At 43.7% G+C, this 22929-nt stretch overlaps 1 protein-coding gene across 1 annotated transcript in view; it reads right to left on the reverse strand.

Moving 5' to 3' along the window:
• Window positions 1–14865, reverse strand: part of LOC145393983 (roundabout homolog 2-like) — a 184543-nt gene extending 169678 nt beyond the window's left edge. The window contains exon 1 of the mRNA XM_080267957.1: window positions 14796–14865. Within this exon, the coding sequence (XP_080124083.1) occupies window positions 14796–14865 (70 nt within the window). The remainder of the gene's footprint in view (window positions 1–14795) is intronic.
• Window positions 14866–22929: the final 8064 nt, after the last annotated feature.

Genomic DNA, 22929 nt, shown 5'->3' on the forward strand with positions numbered 1-22929 from the left:
TACCCTTTAATTGCTAATTACATTTTTATTACTGATAATACAGTCTGTGTATTTATGTGTGTGTTGGGGGGGGGGAGTTGCGGAGGAAGATAATAGGTATAGAAGTAATGAAGGAAGGAAAAAATTAAGAAAGGAGATTACACGGGATGAAACATATAATGTATGGGTGAGAGACAGGAAGATTGTAACGGAGTGGAGGATGGAAAAAATGAAATGAATTTTGAAATGTGACATTTAGATACGTAAACTATATAAAATACAGAGAGATTTCTACTTTTTTCTGCCTCTGTCTGTCTGTCTGTCTGTCTGTCTGTCTGTCTGTCTCTCTCTCTCTCTCTCTCTCTCTCTCTCTCTCTCTCTCTCTCTCAAATAACAGAATAACTCAACAGTTTTCTTAGGAACTTGCATTTTGGACTGATTTTATACTCCCATGTTCTCCGCTCCGCCACAAGACATTCTTCCTCTCTGCGTCCAATCTCCTTTTAATACTCTATAGCACTAGCCGTGTTGTGTGTGTGTGTGTGTATTTTGGGCAGCCGAAACTACACATTCAAATAGAACCAAAATTGGCACAAAAATAGCAAAAATAATCGCTGATGTGAAAAAACTTGGTCCCATCACGATTGAAAAACTTTTACTATATTTAAAGATCGATCACATTTTGACCAAAAAACGCCACTCCAGGCGCGCTGCATAGGATCTCCGTAGGATTTTTTTTCCATAGGGTGAGGCGGTGGCTCAGTCGGTAGAGAGGTGCACCTGCGGTCCTACCGGACCCAGGTTCAAATCTTCGCTGGGGCAGGGAACGGTTTAAGGATTTGAATTTCATTCAAAGCAGACATTACCGATCTACCAGAAGACCCGCCAATATGTCGTAAAAATACCCCCGCTAATACCAATACACCAGTCCTGTATGAGACAGCCCCTAGCATGTATTCAATATGGACGGTGAGTGTTAGCGCCGAAGTGGTGACAGGTAGAGGTGTATGGTGTGTAGGAGGACTACTGGGCCTCGGGAGCAGGCTGTGAAGCCTATGCCCAGAGTCGAGCACATAAAAAAAAAAAAAAAGAAGAAGAAACAAGAATAAACTATACCAGCGCGAGAGCCCTCCGCAGGAGCAAGTGAGAGGGGCCCGAAGGGTCACGAGCACTTGTCTCTCTCTACCACAACCCTGTGTTTCCTCTCTCGCTACCACATGATTATCCTGTCTATTCTCCTGAGTAGACATCTCCTTCTCCACCACAACTCCACACTACTTACCTGCCAACACATTCTCTTTTCCATCACTACGCCCTGCCTAACTCTCTGCTTATTTTTCACCGCACCCTGCCTACCTGTTTTCATATTCCCTCCCGCACCACCACACCCAGCCTCTCCACCGCACCCTTCCTTCCTGCCCACATACTCCCCTCCCGTACAACGATCTCCACACAGCACCATCAACACCACATCCTGCCTTTCCAGCATCACATTCTTCCTCAACCAACACAACACTCTTCCTGGCCCCTTCTCCATCAGGTTACCAACTAGCCCTGCGAGAACAACTAGTGTCATCTGACAGGCTCTTATGCAAATTGTGTGAGAGAGAGGCAAGTAGGAAGGGGAAGAGAGATTAAGGAAGGAGGGGAGGGAAGAAAATTGCTTTGGTGGTAGGCATGAACAGAGAGGGGATGAGTCAGAAGCGTGAAGGAAGAAGGAAATGCTGTATGCACCCTACTTTTTCTTTGTTTGTACCTACCTTTGACTCTTTCTATAGTAAGTTTCATTGTTTCTCTACTTTTCGTTCTGATCTCGCCACTTCCGATATAATCTCACTAACCTAGTTTCCCCTTCCAGTGCCTAAATATTTTCTTGTTATAATTAATTGCCCTTCACATCATATAAAACATGATGAGATCGTGTTCGCTACAGCCGTTACAGTTCATTTGTTCAAGCTCATCTCTTCCCTCTTTCGGTCTTTCCCTTATACAGTCACTTGATTTTCAATGCCCTCCCCAGTTCACCTCACCTCCATCACGCCACCCATACCATCTCCCTCCATGTCTCCCAGACCTTCCTCCTTCCAACCTCACCATATCTCTTCATCCCTTCTTTACCTTCTTCCCTTCACTCACCCCATATGCCTTCAGGCCTCCCTTACCTTCCTCTCTCCACCCACAACATCTACCTTTATGTTTTTCTTACCTCCTTTCCTCCACCCATGCCAACCTCCTCCATGCCTCCCTTACCTCCTTCCTTGCTTGTCTGTTTTTGTCTGCTTCTCTGCTTAATTCGCTTGCCCATGGTCACTGATATGGTGAATGGCAGGTAGTAGGTAAAGGCAGGGTGAGACGCAGGATAGGACGCGGTGGAAGATATGGCGTTGAATGAGAGAGAGAGAGAGAGAGAGAGAGAGAGAGAGAGAGAGAGAGAGAGAGAGAGAGAGAGAGAGAGAGAGAGCATAGGAAACTTAATCCAGTTATCAACTCTTCCTTCATTTTCGGAGTGACTATATGGGAATCATAGTGAAACCATCTCTCCAAGGAAAAGAAAGGTGAAATATCAATACTATGAAAAGAGTTTGTCTTACATTCTTCTAACTTCATTGTGCAAAACAAGGGTTCACAAATTGTGCAAAAAATTTTCTTCGCCTCGAATTACGTACTTGGTATATTGTTTCCATTAATGGAGACGGTTTTATTGTGGTGAGGAGGTACCTAGGACATCAAAATTATGGAGAAACAGTGCACGATTAAAGTTGTGACCAAGAATACCGATCGTCTAACTGTGTTCTCCCTTACAATGGACTATGATATTCACCTGCCAGAAACTCGCCACAGCCAAAGGGCTACGTTTAACACCTGGTGCTATATTTTTTTAATGCAAGGGAGGAGGAAACCAAAGACATTTCTAGACGTCTTGACTTATTGTGCTTAAAAGACTGAAGATCGTAGAAAGAGGAAGACAGCTCCACGAGTTCACCTGTTGCACACATGAAAGACTAGGAGTATCGGTTAACTCTTGCATTAAAGAGCTGGACAGAAAATGGGTTAGAGTTCGCTACCAGACGGGTTCTACTCGTCCGCCATAATAGAGAAAGGTTGCACGCAGACAGTTCTGGAGTGCAGTGACCATTGAAGTGACGATGGAAATGAAATAAAGGAGCAACAGTGGGGCGATGAGAAAGAAATTGAAGGGAGTCAGTAAAAGAACGAGAGCTAATGAGATCTAAAACCTTTGACTCCATCCTGATGAGAATGTTGTACGTGAGGAACACCCTCACACATGGGAGCTGTACTCACACAGGGGCGAATAAAACCCCTGTATAAAGTCAACAGCTATTCCGGAGCAAAGAAGACACGAAATCGGCATACCACACTTAATCTCCTGGAAACAGATTTGGCAAGAGGAGCAATATGATGTTTCCATGAAAGATCCCGAGAGAATGAAACCCCAAATATGCTTAGGGATAATGCAGGGTTGAGTTCGATATTACTAAATATTAAAGGACGCTCCCGTGGAAGATTTTGTTGGGTTGATATATGAGTTTTTGATGTATTAAAAACAATAAGGCTACTTTTACCTCAATCAGAGATGTGAGCCAAGTCAGGAATTAAGGTCTGTTATAGCCTCATCCCTTGTTTGTTGAAGTGACTGCTGAGATGGAAGCTGTGGGAAGCGAATGGAAATTTGAAGGGTGGGGTCATCAGCGTACGAGTTGATCGAGTTAAATATACAACTTAGATGGTCGTTGATGAATAGAAGGAAGTAAATAGATGACAGAACCCTGAGGAACATAATAATCTATTGATAACCCTAGGAGAAGGTCGGTGGCCGTCTACAACAGCAGCTATAGAACGACCAGAAAGGAGTCTAGAGATGAAAGCACAGACAGAAGGTTTAAACAGTAACAGGGCAGTCTGGCAACTAAAGATTTATGTCAGTTATTCCTTTCATACATATAATGTATTCTTCATTGTGTTCTGGCCATTTTCAGAAAAGTTTATTCAGATTAGGGAGAGAGCTTTGATGGAGACACTGCAAATGGTTATCCTAAAATTTTAAATATCATATGGAGGTAGGAAGGAAATCTAAAACAGTTCATCGGACATAAGGAGTTAAACTTACTGTATGATGTGTTTCAATCCTGATGTTCAGATGATTTATTTAATGTTTTTTTTTCTGTCCATTTCTATGGGATTTCACCTTTTGATAAGTCATTGAAGCAAGGGTTAAAAATTGGGGTTTCATTAAATTCTGAAGTAGAAAGCTGTTCTAAGTTGCATAAATTCGACTGGCGGCAGCAAGAATATGAATATGTCACAGGACTGAAGGGGATAATATTTTATTGTATGGCGATAACTGCATTCTCTACCACTTCGAAACTGTTTGTTGCATAAAAGATGAACCCCGTCAATTCAAGTGCAACATTTTTGTTATATTTAATTCACGATACCGAAAGATCATATAGTTCGGGTATTTCGAATGGAGAGACTTTACATAGCCTTGGTGCTGGTGACGGACGCCATTCTGGTGCCACACCGATAAAGCCGGGCCAAGGCCGTCTCTGTCCGGGCTGCTCTGTTGTCCAGTTGTACAGATGTCCTTCGACGCCTAGGCAGGGAGGATGGCGGACTGCGGAAAAAGGTAACTCCAGCCTGCACCCCAGCGGGTTCACATTCAGATGCGTCTGGGGTTGCTACCACTGACGGTCTTCATTAATTCCTTAGCTACTAGGAGGTTTCCCTTAACCGGAATAAAATCACACGGTGGTTGCAATAATAAAATCAAAGATACGTCATCAGACTAAAGAGTTAATACAAGTATGATGTGAATTAATGGGTAGATTACTGATGTCGTCCTCAACATAATCGCAGTTTCAGTTACGTTACATTCTCCGAAATATTCAAATCAGACAGAAACATTTGTCTTAACACCCTGATTTCGATTATAAGTATCTATTTTTTTTTTTTTTTTTTTTTTTTAGGTCTCTAGAGATTTTCACTCGGCTCTTTAGAGATTCTTTTCAGTGGAGGGTCTAAATACAACTTTCATTAGCCCCTTCACTGTTGGAGTTTCATTGTTATTTAGAAAAGAAATTGTCTGGGAATAGCAAAACTGAGCTAAACAATACGTCAACGATCTGAAAGGGTTAACTTATTGTCGAGAGACTTCTAAGCTGGATACGTCGTATGACTGTCTCCTTCTATTAGGAATATAACAGATCTAAGTTTTTTCTCACCTTAAGGTTAATGGAGACTGTTTAACACGCAGACGACGAGAGGCGACTTGTTTGCCGAAAAAAACAGTCTGGGAATAGCAAAAATTACATAATTAAAGCTTATGGTCATTAGGGCGTTCAACGAACTATTTATTCTATATTTTTATAACTTACATGATCGAGCAATGTATTATACCCGGAGAATTATATTAAAGAAGTTATAGTCAACTAGTAAGTAAGCATCATTATTACGTCCTGCTCATATCCATTTTATTTATTTACATCGCCAAAAATATGATCACTAGTAACTTAAATCACTTCCCACAGGACATTTAGTTTCCATGCCGTAGATCTGATAGTCATATAATATTTCACTCTTTGGTTTCCGTTTTTTCTTTCGTCGACTCCTCTTCTCAGGATCGTTTTGCTCCTTTTCTGCCTGCTAACCTGTCTCCTTTCCCATCAGCTACCAGTACTTCGTGCTTCTCAACCTTTATTCTTCCATCCCTAACTGCCTGCCTGCCTGTCTGTCACTTCTTGTCTTCCTATGTACCCTCTACACCGCCTTACCGTTTTTCCCGTTTTCTTTCATTTTATTTTATTTGACTCTTTTATTTATTGGTTTGGCTCCGCCCCTACCTCCCTGCCTGCCTGCCTCTACCCCTCACTGTGGCCTGCCTGCTTCCACACCCCTTGCCTGTCTCCACCACTCCCTCACTGCCTGCCTCCAGACCCTCAGTGTCCCACCTTCCTGCTCCTACTGCTCTCTACCTTCCTGCCTGCCTCCACCCTCGCTGAGACATCACAAAACTTGCTAATTAGCTTCACCAGATGTTTGGCCTCAGGGAGTTGTGGCTGGATGAATCTGAGGCAGATTTTGTGGACAGTCTGTGTTCCTCTGGGCCCTAGTCTCTGACTTATGAGATTTCGTGTCACTTCTTTCTCAGCGATTTACTTGTACTTCTTATACGTACGGGTATCTTGATCCCATCGGATGACGTTGTGGTTTTTGCATGCAGAAATAAAGGCTGAAGCCTTCAACATTTCTCCTTTCCAAAGAAAACAGAAAACAGGGTAATCTTAATTCTAGGTCCGATTATTTTGGAATGCCAGGACAGTTTCATTTAAAGACCTGGAGGTCATAGGCAATGGGAATGACTGAAAGACGAAGACAGTTCCAGTGCCGGCTAGGTTCATTCATGAAATGCTGAGAGTACTGCTTGACTTTTGCAGTAGAGAGCTGGAGTGAAAAAGGGTGAGCCTACGTTATATCTGATGGAGAGATACGTGAAATGCTTAATGTAGGCAGGAATATCTAAAGAGCCAGTTACAAATTAGAGAATGTAGAAATCTATAATCAGACTGAAGTGGATCTAGGGATCATGGTTAGCAAAGATCTAAAGCCAAGCCATCAAAGAGTTCAATGATGTACAAAATAAACCTAACTAAGTCTTAGATTTAATTTCAAGCTTGAACAATTTTTCTCTAAAAGTAATGCTAAAATCATTCCGCCTTAGTGAGGCCACACTTGGAGTATGTAGCACATCTTTGGTGCCCGTGGTATTAAATGAATATTAATATTTTTGGATGTGGTCAGAGAAGAATGATGAAGATGATTCACAACATTAGGAACGCTCTCTATGAGCAGCTTAAGAACGATAAACTTACACTCACGAGGAAGCCGGAGAGTTGGGGCACATTTGATTAAAGTGCTAAGTGGATCAAAAGAATTCATACGAGAGACATTACTACAAGCTTAACAACGAGTAGTCATGAGACAACACCAGCAAATGTACGCAGATGACTGTAAGATGAAAAAAAAAATCATCAAAGAGATACAGTAAGAAGGCTTGGAATGAGTCGACGTTACCTATCAATATATCTGACGTTAATTTGATGGACATTGTTAAAGATTAGACTGGGTAGGATTATGAATGGAAGGTAATGGGAAAAAGGACTTTTTTCCTGTCTCAGAAATACGCAGAACAGAACTATTACCCACCGACCCACCCACCCACCCACTCCTCAGGTTCCAGTGCAGTATCGTTGTAAGTCGTTCCATCAGCCTTTCCTCTATAATTTACAATGCCAGTTTGGTAGTCTCATGGTGTTTGTCTATTTTTTTTTCCTGCCAGTTTCGCCCTCAGGGTACAGAGGGAGAGAGGACAGCCATCTGAGGTATTAACTTGAGTTTGCCTCGTACTCTGCTTATAGCCTTGATGGGAGTTGCCCAGTATGGGTCAACAGCCCTACTACAGATATTTTATGTTCTTATATTCAGCAAGAAGGAAACCGTGCTTGTACTGATGTTGTATGTACATTAGCTCCCTAAAGAATCGCACAGGACGAAGGTGACGATACCCTAAGAGATAAAAAAAAAAAAAAAGGCAATGTCCCATGGAAATTAATCCATTATTTTCTGAATATTTACAAGATAAGAGCACTTCTTGGGGAACTTCTTCAGCAGTCGATATAATGCTTCCTCATGAAGGCGGGGTAACCAACACTAGGTAGAATCCTTGGATGCTTTGTACTAGCCATCACAGGAGATGCCGGAATGTCTCCAGCAAAGTCTGCACCAATACGTTTTGAAACAAATATGTAGCTTCTCTCTCTCTCTCTCTCTCTCTCTCTCTCTCTCTCTCTCTCTCTCTCTCTCTCAGCGTCAACTTTGGTATCATCCTCCCTCCTTGACCGCTGTGAGGGGGACGACGCCAGCCTGACACAACACAACATGGAAATATGCAAATAGAGTAGGAAGGTGTCGAGAAGCGAGGGGAGGTGGGAAGGAGGGAGGGGAACGCAGGAGGGAATGAGAAAAGGATGGAAAAGAGAGAGAAGGAAGGAGGGAAGGAGGGTGGGAGAAGGAATAAAGGGGGCTGAGAGGGATGACGGAGGAAAAAGGAGAGAAGAAAGGGAAGACAAAGAATTAGGGACAAGAACGAAAGGGGAGAAACAGAGGGAAGCAGGGAAAAAATGGAAGAGAGGAGAGAGGCGGAGAGAAAGAGAGGGAGAAGGAAGAGGGAGAGAGGAAGAGGATGTAGAGAAGGCTGAGCTTAGCAGGAGAAAACAGAGAGGTGAGAACGTAAGAGGGAGAAAGGGAGGATTGGAAACTGTGGAAAGGTTAAGAGAGGGAAGGAGGGAGTGGTAGGGATAAAGAAGAAAATGAGGGCGTGAAGGAGGGAGTGAGGGAGTGAGGGAGTGAAGGAGGGAGTGAGGGAGTGAAAGAGGGAGTGAGAGGAACGAGGTAGGGTGTGGGGGATGAAGAATGGTGTGGAATATATGAATGAGTGGGAGGAAGTGGGAGGGATGAAGACAATAGTTGGAGGAATTAAGGAGGGAGAGGGGGGTGATGAAGGAAGGAATGACAACAATGAAGGGGAGAGTGCGGGGATGAAGGAGGGAGTGCGAGGAGTGGAGGAGGAAGTGGATGGAATGAAGAACGAGAGAGAGAGAGAGAGAGAGAGAGAGAGAGAGAGAGAGAGAGAGATTGAGAGAGAGAGAGAGAGAGAGAGAGAGAGAGAGAGAGAGAGAGAGAGAGAGAGAGAGAGAGAGAGAGAGAGAAAGAGATTGAGAGAGAAAGAGAGAGAGAGAGAGAGAGAGAGAGAGAGAAAGAGATTGAGAGAGAGAGAGAGAGAGAGAGAGAGAGAGAGAGAGAGAGAGAGAGAGAGAGAGAGAGAGAGAGAGAGAGAGAGAGAGAGAGAGAGAGAGAGAGAGAATAAAGAAGACATGGGAAAGAAAGTCTATAAGAAAGAGATAGGTAAGGGGAGAGAGTGTGAGGGACGAAGGACAGGGATGACAGAGAAGATGTCTCATCCCCTCTTCGCAGATTGTTTCTGTATTCTTTTCTTTCTCCTGCTGAGTCCATCTTCTCTCTCTCTCTCTCTCTCTCTCTCTCTCTCTCCTTCTCAGTATCACCGAGGTTTCTTATGATACAGGTTGAAATACAACTCATTCTCCTTCCATTACAATAAGCGTACTCACTTTGTGTGTTCTAACAACACAAACCAAAATCCCGCCTCAGGTTTACGGCCAAATTATCTCTCCAAATTGGTGCAATAATCAGCATGTGACTGCTGCTTGAGAATCCCTTGACTTAGCCATGAACATAATGAAGACACAGCGGTGGAGGGTGAACAGGGCGAAGTCTTCACCCCTGCAGGGTGGGTTGGGGTGACAACACGTCCCCCTCACCAATAACTGAGCATCACCAGGCGGCGGTGAGGGCAATATCGGCTTTTCCCCTCCACTCCTCTCCCCTCATCATCATACGCAGTAAAAGGTCACCAGGTGACCATCAGTATTCTACTTCATTAGCCAATAACCTTCTCATTTTTCTTGTTGAATATTATATATATATATATATATATATATATATATATATATATATATATATATATATATATATATATATATATATATATATATGTATATATATTTCAACAGTTGCAAATGTCAGGTATTGTAGAACATTTTTTTTTTTTTCAAAATGCACTCAAGGTGGAAAAAGCAAGTGGCATCTGTTTAACTGGTTACCTACAGTACGTACAGTACGGTGAGTGCTGAAAGAGACCTTGAGGACAACCCTTTTATCCCCTCCGTCCGAGTGCGTTGTTTTCATTTTACTGTTACCAACGCCGAACAATTTTCTTCAGCTCAGGAGAGACCTTTCGAAATGGTGTACTTACACAGAACCTCCATTAACACCTTCAATAGGTACACGACGTCTCCCTTCAGTGTAATAAAACCGCGTAATAGAATCTAGAAAATATAAATCACGTCATTGCACTGAGCTGCTTATTTAATCATGATATTTCAGTGAGCGTCAACATTGTATATTTAAGATATTATGTCAGAAGCTCCTAAGTTACTGGCTCCTTGAACTTAATCATCTCTAGAGACGTAACATTTAATCTCCATAAAATTCCGCTACGAACAACCACTCTTAAGCGGAATGAAATCGTCTTCATACAGAATACACTAAAACAAAAATGTCATCATACTGTGATTTTATGGAGATTGTGCCCGCCTTCTCAATTCCAAGAGAAGTCTCCGATGCTAAATGAAGTCATATATCCAGTCATCAAAATACAGATGAAAAATTCTTCATTGTAGTGAAGGGGTTAATATTTCCACAAATTTCTTCACTTCAATGATCACCGCTGAGATGCACTGTGGTTATTGTCAAAGATATACGGTTCAAGAAATACTCTCATAGTAGGTGCTAGAAAGCATCATTAGAACTAAGTCTACCCTGACTTTCGTTTACTTTATTATGGCAAGCGACATCTATCGTAAGCTGTAAAATATTATAAAAAGTTTGTAAAGAAAAGAAATCAATAATATATACAGTACCAGTATTTTTTCAAGTCCTTGTTGTCAGCATACTTACAAAGCTGTATAACAGACTCATATCCATGTTCTTGATATTGTTCTGCTGAGGAAACATTATCTACGTGATTTTGCTAAAACAGTGCTTAGAACACCAATGTTACCAGCATTCCTCAAGACACTGGTGAATAGGGACACCAGCTGGAGTGACAACGGCGCAACAGGTATCAGTTTGACTCAGGACCTCATTATTAAAACTGAGATCGCGAAGGGAAAGGGAAGCACACAGTTTCTGAAGCAAATGACAAAAATGCCTGGTTTCAGCACTTCATATGGGAAGCAGGCTAATTTACTGTATTATAATTCTAACCGTGTGGATGTTTGTCTGTCTGTCTGTGCAATGGAGCGGAAAGTGGAAAAATGATTGCAATGAAACTTGGCAGGATGGTTGGAGTATGGTCACAGATGGACCCATTTCAATATCATATAGGTTGAAATTTTCTTAAGGGGAGTCTTTGCCCCTAACAACTGCCCCATTGGCCATGCATTGCACGAAGCACGTTGAGAGGAGATTGTCCAGCATCGAAGCAGCTATTCATCGGTTTCAGGCAGCCCTCGTTAGAACAGTCAGATTTTTCACAATAGCAAGTTTTCCTCAACAAAATGTATATTACTGGAAACCATATACCGTTTTGCATGCAATGGTACAAAAAATCTTGCAAGCAGATCCATACTTTTTGGGCCATTTGTCTGTAACTCAAACAACTCATGGCGGGGGGGGTGGAAACATGTAATGTTGAAAACTGATCAACTTCGACGTATTAACGACCCTTGAAATTTAGACAGAAGATAATATGGCAACACTGACACTGGTGCTATGTTGCGTATCCGGCTGTGTAAACAGATTCCCCACACATTTAGTCATTCTGTTGCAACTGCCAGATGATTGAAACCGAGCCTGTGTACCGCAAGCTATTAAAACTCGAGGGTGAAGCCTGAGAGCCCTCCACAGGACCAAGTGCTAAGCAGCCCGGTAGGGCACGAAGAACACTTGACAAATCTAATCAAGATATCCCACAAATGACTTTAAAGCTCTGGGGATTTCCTTCCCTCTTCACACTCTCAGGTTAATATTAAGACCGTGATCCCTGAGGTTTGACTGAAGACTGCTCGAAAATCAAACATCTTGGATCAAACGCGCGCGCGCACGCGCGTACACACACACACACACACACACACACACACACACACACACACACACACACACACACAGAATGTTATTGAAGTACTGACTGGTGGTTCTATGCTTGTTTGATTTAATTAGTTTTTTTCTAGGCTACTCAACCCTCTCGGGCTGTTATGACTCACTGTAATCTTAATCAACTCGTCTAGCGTTCATTTACTGGAATATAACACAGTAGCACTATCATGAGAGTTTAAATCATTACACAACTTCAATAAGGTATTTTATTTTTGGTACCATGAGGCGATATCATTCGCTTTAGGTAAGACTTTCTGAGGTGGAACAGATGGATATAATATAGCCATTTATGATCCTTTCCCGGCTAGAGCTCTTTTATAAGCTTAATAATAACATCTAGGGGAAACAAGAATAAAATCTCAAGGGAACACCGTCGTAATAAGATCCCCAAAGAAAAAAAAAAAAAAGAGAGAAATAAGCTAAAATGACATACGTCGGGATTAAGAGGAACTGAAATCGAAAGGGTGGAAGCGAGTTTTGTAGCTGATGAAAAAATATGAAAGGAGGAACAGAGCATCCCAAGTACAGTATGTTAGCACAGGAATCCTCTAAAGTAGTATTCTATGCAGTGAACGAGAGACGATTTCATTTACCTGAGAGTGAGTTACAGAAGCTAAAACTGTTACGCATTTAAGTATAATGCCTTCTTTTAATTGATTTATTTTACTTTCACTACAGTCAGACAATAACGTTCAAGTTGGGTGAGATTTCCTAAACTGAAGATGTTACATGCAATCTTTATTGACCATTCTTCTACCAGGGTTTCTCCTGTGCTGAAAAATAAATAAACTGGTTAATTAATTGACTATTAAAAAGAATAAAAAGAAGCAGTGGTCGAGTCGGTAGACAGGTGGCCTGCAGACCCCATGGACCTTGGTTTGATTTCCAACAGGGCCAGGAAACAGTTTAAGGATATGAACTGAGGGGCCACGCGACGGAAGGGCTCTACAGACCACTGACCGGAAATGCAGAAAATGCGTTTTTGTTGGATAATGCTATTTTCACCAAAACTCTATCATGTGGCCTTTAATGAGAACACCTTCTGCCAGTGGAAGTATGGTTGTAAGTCTTTCAAAAGAAGTATTGTTCATCGTCTTTATGCAAGCTACTCACCATTCGCCCAGGGCTGACCGTGTTACAAATGATTTAATTCTTACAACTAAACTGATGTCAGTATATACTAGCGTATATCTAACAGTATTTAAGTGTGAATTATAATTGTGGCCCATCCTACATGACAGATTTTGCAGCCTTCGCTGGCGTCGCCTGCCATATATGCTGAGTCCAGGTCTACAGGCCGGGGTGTGAGATGCCGGCTGGTTACGGTTAGTCAGTATTAGTTCAGAGGCAGGGCTCGAATGGAGCAGATTCCGTGAGCATCTAGTCAAGAATAAAGTGGAAAGTTCCAATGGACCTTGAACTTACCCTTCGCCCTTTATGCTTGGTTCAAAATGGTGGCAGAGGTCTGAACAACCAACATATCGTCTACAATAGTCTCGATATAATTACCGGCAAGACACTATGCATTGTGCTTGGCAGCCCTGCCAAACCTGTGTCATGCAAACCACCTTAGTCTTCTTTACAACCTGCACCACAATACCCACCTCTGCCCTGCCAGTGACCTACAGTGTTGTAAACTGTAATTGCCTTTACTTCTGCCCGGCCAGTTGTGGGAAAAATAAAACCGTCACTGACAGCCAGCCACCTTGCTCTACCCTGCCACACACGGCTCTGTTTTCGCTGTCAGTGTGATCAGTGCTTATCTCCGGGGCCTACATTTACTGCCTTTTGCTGTATGGAACTGAGGAGTGTGTGTCCTGCACCTATGGTGGGGTGAATTGCTACAGCCCCTGCCCACTGGTGAAAAAAGTGCCCTATTTCACTCACCTTCACCGCCTACCAACCTGACTACACCCTGCCTTGCCAGAGAGTGTGACCAACCACATCGTTCCACGTCACAGTTTTTCGTCATCAGGCTTCTCCAGTCAATTCAGCAACTCTGCCTGGTGAGAGACACTACACCACTCACATGCGTCCCCGTCATGACTTGCATCATCCCGTTCTCTCCAGTCAACTCACTTGCAGTGTATACCCTTGTAATTCTCATTTTCTGTTACCTTCCCACCCCACTCCAAAACAACGTTTGCGCGAGTGAACACCTCTTGCCTCACTCTTACATTTTTACCTTCTCTAGAAAATGCCTGTCATTTTTCCTAAATTTGTGATTAATATTATTATTAATTCCTGATTTCATTCAGTGTTTGATTTTACATTTTTCTTGTTACTCTTTTTCTCTCATCCCTCTTTATTTATTCTTTATAAAATCACTAGTTTTCTTTCATATAGTGCTCATTTTATATAATTCATTTTCATTCGTTCTTTATTCTTTTATTCTTTCATATATTCTTTATTCATTCTTCATAAAACTGTCCGTTGTCTTTCATCGTGTGCAGTGATATACAATTCATTTTCATAAATGTAGCTATATACTTCACTGCCCATACTTTGCCTTTTCGATTAGAGATGCCTTCTATCCCGTTAAATTCTCCCCAACTCGCCAGTCGATAGATGATGATAATAACAGTGGTGATAGTAACATAACCCTGCTTCATAGGGGTTATTTTCTGATATAAAACCAGACTCAGACACTCATGCTGCTGCTACTACTATTCCTACTACTAATATTACTCCAACTTCTGCTACACTTTATACATTTCATCGTAGTCTTAATGCTGTCTACGATCTATCAGATAATTCTAAAACATATACTCTTACTCTTTCTTCCCAAAGTATCCCTCTTACACAATCACTCCCTCTCACTACTTCTACCATAGTTTCCCCTTCTCTCTCTCATTTTCCATCCTGTGTACTTATGATGTCTGTTTCAACATTCTTCCAGTCTCAATCGCGTATGTGAACACCAACGTCTGGGGCGGCTCTGCATTCCTCTACTCATTCATGCTCATCTATTCAGCGGTGCTTCTGCTAATACTCATTCTTACTCGCGACGCATATTGCATACACCTGCTTGGGGTCATCGCCTGTCCAGTGAGCGTGGCCGTTCGACAACATGTCGGAGTAAGAAATCCTGTAGTGTTTGCTGGCACTGTGGTGTCTCTGGACATCCTAGGTCACTTTGTTTTCGCCGACAATGACAATTCCGTGAGGACAGACAATCCCATAGCTCACAATCTGGCCATGGATATTATAGTTAAGGCAGTGTCACACTGGGACAAAAGCGGCTAACATGCGACCCGCTAGTCAAACTGACTCACGGTGAGTGAGATTTCGCTTGTGAGGCGAAATGAATAACAATTCTTGCTCACAGCTTGTTGATGGGATTAGAACTCTGTCACGAATTGGCACGAGCGTGTTTATAAGTTCGTGACAATTTTGTTCACCGTGAAAACCGCGAATTCTACTGGAATTCTCATTGTGTATCTCTCATTTCAACCGTCCATGCATTCGCTCGATTGGAATGGCTTTTAGATCATTTTTCACTGTTTCATAAGTGATCATCCTTGCACGCAACATTAGCACCTTCACTGAGTGATTAATTCTGAGTGTGTATCGCTCACATTATTTCCGTTGGCCATTAGCAAGCACGGCCGGCCCTCGCCTCTTTCTCACAGTTTGAAGTCAGTCAGGATTGGAACGTCCTGAGAGCAGGTTCGTTTGGGCCCAGTGTGGAGCAGCGCTGCCATCGTCCAGCGAGTTCCAGAAATCTCCACTCAGCGTGAATCGGCGTAGAGGTTTAGCAGTTGCAGCATCCATCCTACGTGCCGATGCCCAGTTCAATTCTGCTTAGCCCACTCTCTGACCAGTATTTCCTTTCGTTTTTCCTAGGTTTAAGAGTTTAGCTTTTGAGTGAGTGAGTGAGTGAGTTCTCCTTATTTTGAATTCATTTGAGACTCATGTAACAAAATCTATTTCAGTGTAATTAATAAATTTACAGTTCTTTTTCTTGAACTTAATGTAATGTAAACTCGTGTTTTATTTCTCCACATTAAGCTTATTTTACTTGCCGCTCCTAGTTCGCATAAATGCTTTGTATTATTCATAACTGGTACTTAGGACAGTCCACTTGTACTAAGCTGAAATCCATTGTGCCAGCCTGGAGTTAATGCACCGGCAAGAACCTGTTTATCGTTAATAGCATTAGTTATTGATTGTCAGGGGTGGAGTCACTTTCTCCAGAGGCTAACAGTACTAACAAACAGCAAGTGTGAGTAATTAGTCTCTGCTGTGTACTGTTGAGAAAGTTTATAAATTCTCATCCTTAGAGAATCAGCGAAGTAAACCGGCATAAAGTAAACTTACTGCTTGATTTTCACAAGTCATTTCATTGTCCATATTTACAAGCAACATTTTAAGCATTCTTTAACTTATAAATTCTCAAAAACCCCGTGACATCTGGCGACCTTGCCAGGATATTAACTCCTAGCTCTAAAGTTATTCACGAAATAATACTCACTCACTCATTCTTAGGTATTTATCATTAAAGTCTATAGGCACTATCTTACTGGTGATTATTGATTCATTTCTATTAATTATACGTAATAGTTTTCACAGTCAGGTGTTTAATTTTCTTTCTTTACCAGTTTAACTACATAAAACTGGTCACCACTAACCTGTGCATTCTTCATTCTTGATTATTGGGATTTCTCTGCAAAATAGCAGTCAGTACTTAGTCTCTAGTTCACTCAGACTGAGCATCATGTCTACCGACGTCTATGTACAGGAAGCTAAAGATATGGGGCTTAGCGACCCCGAGAAAATTAAGGACTGCATCCTCTCTCAGTTTAGTTATGAGCAGCAACATCAGAATGATGCTCAGGAAAAACCTCGAATTCAGCGTGAGGAACGTGAAAGAGAACGTGAATATGAGCGAGAACAGCGCGAGGAATGCGAGAGAGAACGTCAACACAAGCAAAAACAACGCGAACTCGAGTTAGAACAAGAGCGACAACAACGCAAATACAAGCAAAAACAACGGGAACTTGAGTTAGAACAAGAATGACAACAACGTGAATACAAGCAAAAACAACGCTAACTCGAGTTAGAACAAGAGCGAGAACAACGCAAATACGAGCAAGAACAACGAGAGAGAGAGCGAGAACACAAACGTGCTGAGTGTGAGGCACGTGAAAAACATGAACTTGAGATGCTGAGGCTCAAGCGAGACTCCTTGGCTTCAGACACGTCTGGTCCAGCTAACCCAAGCTCCACGAGCACTCTCCCTGCACATGTTTTGGCGACCCCACACATCAAGCTTCCTCCATACAGGGAAGGTGTGCAAATCGAGCCATTCATAGCTCGTTTCGAAGACATGGCTCAGCTGTACCAGCTGGATGATGCAGCTAAGCGGTTCCAGTTCCTTAGCCTGTTTGAGGGCCCTGCCCTTGATATTCTCCACAGAATTTGTGGAGACAATCTCACGTTTGAGATGATGAAGGCCATGCTTATCAAAGTGTACGGTCTCACAGTTGATGACGCCAAGAGTCAGTTTATGAGGGTGCATTTACTAGAAAAAGAGACTGCCGTTCAGTTTCTTGACCGGCTTACTGCTTACTTAGATGAGCGGATGGAGAAAGATGAAACTCCTTCCACGCATGAGGGGATAATTGACCTTACGCTGTGCACGCAGCTAGAAAAGTCGTGGCCTGCCGAACTTACGGCTCAGCTTAAGATCTGCCAGGTAAGGGATGCCAGCCAAATGGTGGAGAAGGCTGATGCATTCTTCACTGCATACGGGTATCAAACGCGCAAGCAGCATACCTGGAACAGGAAAGCTGATAAATCTGGGAAACCATCTCAGGCCGAACCCCAGCAACAAGGCCATTCTCAGAATAATGGCCAAGGTCCAAATAAACTGCAGAGGAAGGACAAGGGGCAAAATACCCAAATACCCAGAAACCTGAGTGGAAGCGGTACAACAAGCAGAACCCTAACCAGCAGCAGTACCGGTTTTTCAAGCACCAGCAGGGCAAGGACAAACCATGTAACCCTCAGTCAGGACAATCGACTCTAGTGTATCGGAGGCAGGATGCAAATGCAGCACACAGTGGTGCCAACCCCACCAGTACAGGTACTTCTCCACGGTTCACTGGTCCCCCAGCAACAATGAACTCTCCATCTCAGGTGGTCAATGCTCCAACTTCTCAGATGGTGGGCATGACCCCTCAGGCATTTAGTTCTCAGGGCGCCACATTTGCTGCATCGTTCATTCCCCAGTCTCACCAATGACTGGCTGCTACCTCCTTAGACCTTTCCACCAGTAACACTGGCTTTCTTGTTCAGCCAGGGTTTGTCGAAGGCATTTCTGTAAATGTCCTGAGAGACAATGGATCCTCAGATTGCTCTGTCAAGCAAAGTTTAGTTCGGCCCGACGAGTACACGGGTAGGCAGATCCAAGTTAGATTTATTGATGGATCAGTGAGATTGTACCCTGAGGCATGTATCCAGGTGGCATCTCCTTTCTACACAGGCTTGACAGCTGCTGTTGTCATGCCAGAGCCCTTGTTTGACCTCATTATCGGCAACATACCAGGGGTCAAAAGCAGTTGCACCGTAGATGATGCTACTCAGACTTAGGCTGTTGCAGTAACATGAGCCATGACCAAGGCTCTGAATCGTGTCACCCTGTTGACCGTCGCAACGCCGCAAGATCTGATTCGTAGTCAAGATGTTGTCCAAGAACAACAGTCTGACCCGACACTTGCCTCAGTGTGTAAGGAGCTGGAGGGTAAGGTGATTAAATATTCACGGGGAGGTCAAGCCAGATTCCTTCATAAGCGAGGACGGCTATACTGTGAGTCACAAACACCCCAGGGCAAGGTTCGACTGCAGTTCGTCGTTCCCGTAAAGTATCGCCTAGCAGTGTTTGATTTAGGTCATTGTTCAGTGATGGGAGGTCACATGGGCCAAAAGAAAACCTCTGACTGCATCCATGCTGACTTTTTCTGGCCAGGAATGGGAAAGGCTTGTGCATTCCTGTGATGTGTGTCAGCGTACCACTGACTGGGGACGTGTCCATCCTGCACCATTGGAACCAATGCCTGTAATCTCCGAACCGTTCGAGAGAGTAGCAGTTGACATTGCTGGGCCAATCTCTCCTAGGGCAAGTGATGGATCAAGGTATATCCTCACTACTGTTGACACGGTGGCCTGAAGCTGTGGCCCTTAAGAATATAGAGGCCATCACTGTTGCTGAGGCATTGATTGAAGTGTTCTGTCGCATAGGTATCCCCAAGGAGGTCTTAAGCGACCAGGGTTCGCAGTTCACCTCTGCAATGATGAACAAAGCATTCAGGTTGTTGTCCATCCGAGGCCTGCGAACTACACCTTATCATCCCATGTGTAACGGGTTGTGTGAGAGGTTCAGTGGGACTCTCAAGAAGATGTTAAAGTGCATGGCCGCCGAACAGCCAAAGGAATGGCCGCGGTTCATTGCTCCTCTTCTATTTGCTTTTCGAGAAGCCCCACAGCATTCCTTGAAGTTCTCACCTTTCGAACTGGTGTATGGAAGGTCGGTCCGTGGACCACTTGAAGTCCTTCGCGAGTTATGAGACGATGAAGAACCTGACCCTGAAGTCAAGACCACCTACACCTATGTCCTTGATCTAGCTAACCGCCTCCAGTCAACGTGCGAGTTAGCTAAAGAAGAATTGATCAAAGCGCGCGAAGTTCAGAAAGCCTATTATGATAAGAAGGCAAAACTCCGGAAGTTTAGTCCAGGGGATAAGTACTTGGTGTTACTCTCCACTGCCCAGAACAAGTTGTTGGCACAGTGGAAGGGTCCATTTGATGTAATAGAGCACATTTCAGACCTCAACTACATAATTCAGATGGGGAATCTTCGCAAAAGGTTCCACATTAACATGTTGAAGGTTTATCATGGGTCAAACCCCGAGGAGACTGCCCTACAAGTAGCTGATGATAGTGACCAGCCACTGGAAGAAACCAGGGCAGCCGCGGTGATCCCAACTGATGACCATGATGACGAGCCCTTAACCGTTCAGTCCCGTCAGGAGGAGACTGTCGGAGGTGTTTTACTTAACACTGACTATGCATTAGGTGACCAGAATGCCATAAGGTCACTGCTCCGTCAGTATGCTGATGTCTTCTCTGACAATCGGTAGAGAGATGGCCTGCCGTTCTAACGGACCCAGGTTCAAATCCCCGCTGGGGCAGGGAACAGTTTAAGGATTTGAATTTCATTAAATCAGGCATTACTGATCTACCAGAAGACCCGCCGACATGTCATAAAAATACCCCCGCTAATACCAATACACCAGTCCTGTATGAGACAGCCCTAGCATGTATTCAATATGGACGGTGGGTTTTAGTGCCGAAGTGGTGACATGTAGAGGTGTATGGTATGTAGGAGGACTGCTGGGCCTTGATAGCAGGCTGTGAAGCCTATGCCCAGAGTCGGAAAACTAGACTTGCAAAGGTTGATTGTCACAAAATTGAGTTGACCAGTAATACTCCCTTAAAGGTTAAGCCATATCCGATTCCCATGCAGCTACTGGACGCAGTAGACAACGAAATTGCTGACATGGAGACTGCAGGTATTACTGAAAACTCCTCATCTCCTTACTGTAGTCCAATAGTAGTAGTCAGCAAGAACGATGGTGGAGTCAGGATTTGTGGCGACTATAGGAGGCTAAATGCAATCACCAAAGTGGATGCTGAGCCGATGGGTGACCACATAGCCATCTTCTTCATGCTGGCAGGGTCACGATATTCCACAAAGCTCAATTTGGCGAAGGGATTCTTTCAGATTCCCCTTCACCCAGAGAACCGTCAGTTCACTGCCTTTGCTACTCCTAGGGGGTTGTATCAGTATAAAGTCCTCCCATTTGGACTTACTAATTCCCCAGCAGTGTTCAGTCGTGCCATGAGACAAGTGCTTCATGGTATCGTAGGAGTAGAGATGTTCGTTGACGATGTCCTCGTTCATTCTGCCACGTTGGAGGAGCACCTCAGACTCTTGGAAATTTTCTTCAGTAGACTCCAGAGTTTCAACATGACTGTGAAGCCTAGCAAGTGTAAAATTGCTCACAGTGAGGTGGAGTTCCTAGGACATATTGTTGGCAACAATCGCTGCAGGTGTCAGGGTGACAAGATTAGGAAAGTTAGAGAAGCCCCGAGACCCATGACCAAGAAACGGGTTAGGGCATGGCCTAGTGGGGTATTATAGGAGTTTTATCCCCAACTTTGCTCTCATTGCCCAACCGCTGTACGAGGTGCTACAAAAACATGCTCCAAACACCATTGAATGGGGAGAAGCGCAAGAGAGATCTTTTGCCACCCTTAAGAATATGCTGTGTAAGGATCCTATCTTGCAGTGGCCTGATTCCAACAAACCTTTCATACTGTGCACTGATGCTTCACAAGATGGAGTAGGTGCCGTATTAATGCAAGAATCGGAAGGTGGAATCTTTCCAGTGGCATACCACAGCCGTAAGCTAAAACCCGCCTAGAGGAATTACAGTACCATTGAGAAGGAACTCTTGGCCGTGGTTGATGGTGTTAACCCCTAAAGTGCGGCCATGGACAGCCGCCCCCCCCCCCGGGTGGTGGGGTTTGATCGCGGTCTGAGTACCAGTAGGAAAATATTAGCCAAAAATCAGAGATTAACCCTAGAACATTATACTTCGTATGGCAGATAGTACTTACATTCAGCTTTCTCCAGAGACAGGTGTTGAGCCTTCATGGACTACCCAACTACTTGTGGAGACTTGCAAAGTTGGGTAACAAAATCTTCACTTTCACACCTCCAGCAACCAGGTTTCCCCTCTACCACAGCCTCATTCTGTCACAGTAAACTTTATACTACAACGTACAGGTAGTTTGGAATCCATATTTGTACAATAAGCACTGAAAATAAGGCTAAAATCAACGAAGCGTACGGCCGACATGCAGCGCGGCAGCGGTCTTCCCATTACTCAACAAACATTTCCATTTTCACAGCTAAAAACACGTATACTACATTATTTTCAATCATATTACTTCCCAAAAGATCACCGCGGCACGCTTTTTATTCTGCCTTACGCCCGTCACTTTATTCTCGTTCCTGTCGGCCGCTCGCACTGACTCGGAAGAGCTAGAACTCGCCAAAATGTCACTTTGAAAGCCTGCGGTAAATTGACGCTAAACAGGGGCAAACTGCGCGAAAAAAAGCTAGTGTGACAACTGGGGAAACAAGCGTTTCCTATTAGCATAAACTGCTTGTGAGAGGAGAGCGCAGATTTACAGTTCTGAGCAGTCAGAGCACTGCCATATATCACAGCCAGGCTGGCCGGGCCATGGTGGGGGGGGAGGGGGGAAAAACGCGATACCTAGCAACAACGGAGGTCAGTAGTACAAAGGTAAAGTATGCTAATTGTAGCTAAAGGGTGGTGGTACTGATAGACAATACCAGCTGGAACATCCTTGCCCGCATTTATTCAAAATTAACTCGAATCGCAAACGCAACGATTCGCCGTTATGTCCTTTTTGGCGAGCGTCGCAAACGCGACGACCCATGCTTCAGGGGTTAAAAATATTACTGTTATTTATATGGAGCACCATTCACTCTGGAAACTGATCATATACCACTCACTAGTCTCAGCACAACTAAGACGGCTAATGCAAGATTAACACGGTGGACACTGTATTTGCAGCAGTTTAACTTTGTTGTGAGATACATCAAGGGAAGTGATAACTTAGGTGCAGACCTGATGTCTCGCCTGCTAACTGCTGACTAACACGGGCAACTGTTGTATGCTGGGTTCCGTAAGATAGGTATCCTCAGAGATTTGAGTAATCCAAGGACCAGCCTGATTCCCAGTTAAAAGTGTACCAGTAATTGCTGACATCTCGCCCGTTGGTCCCACAGGACACGTTACGTCCAGGACCTGTATATAGATGTATATCATAGGTTAAGGGGAAGTTTGAGACCCCAGTAAGGGCAATCTGAGGCTGCATATGAATTACCTTGTGGTGTCTCGAGCTGTGGGCCTTCTCGATAGGATTCCCAGAGAATGCATATTATTCACATGAGTGTTCACACCCACGGTGGGTGTTAAAATGTGACCTGCCCGAGACTGCGTAGGGATTCTCAGCTTCCTGATGTTAACTGTAAGTGTA

Source organism: Coenobita brevimanus, chromosome 26 (genome assembly GCF_032717465.1).
Source record: "Coenobita brevimanus isolate Jiangsu-jjx chromosome 26, ASM3271746v2, whole genome shotgun sequence".
NCBI classification, from domain to species: domain Eukaryota; kingdom Metazoa; phylum Arthropoda; class Malacostraca; order Decapoda; family Coenobitidae; genus Coenobita; species Coenobita brevimanus.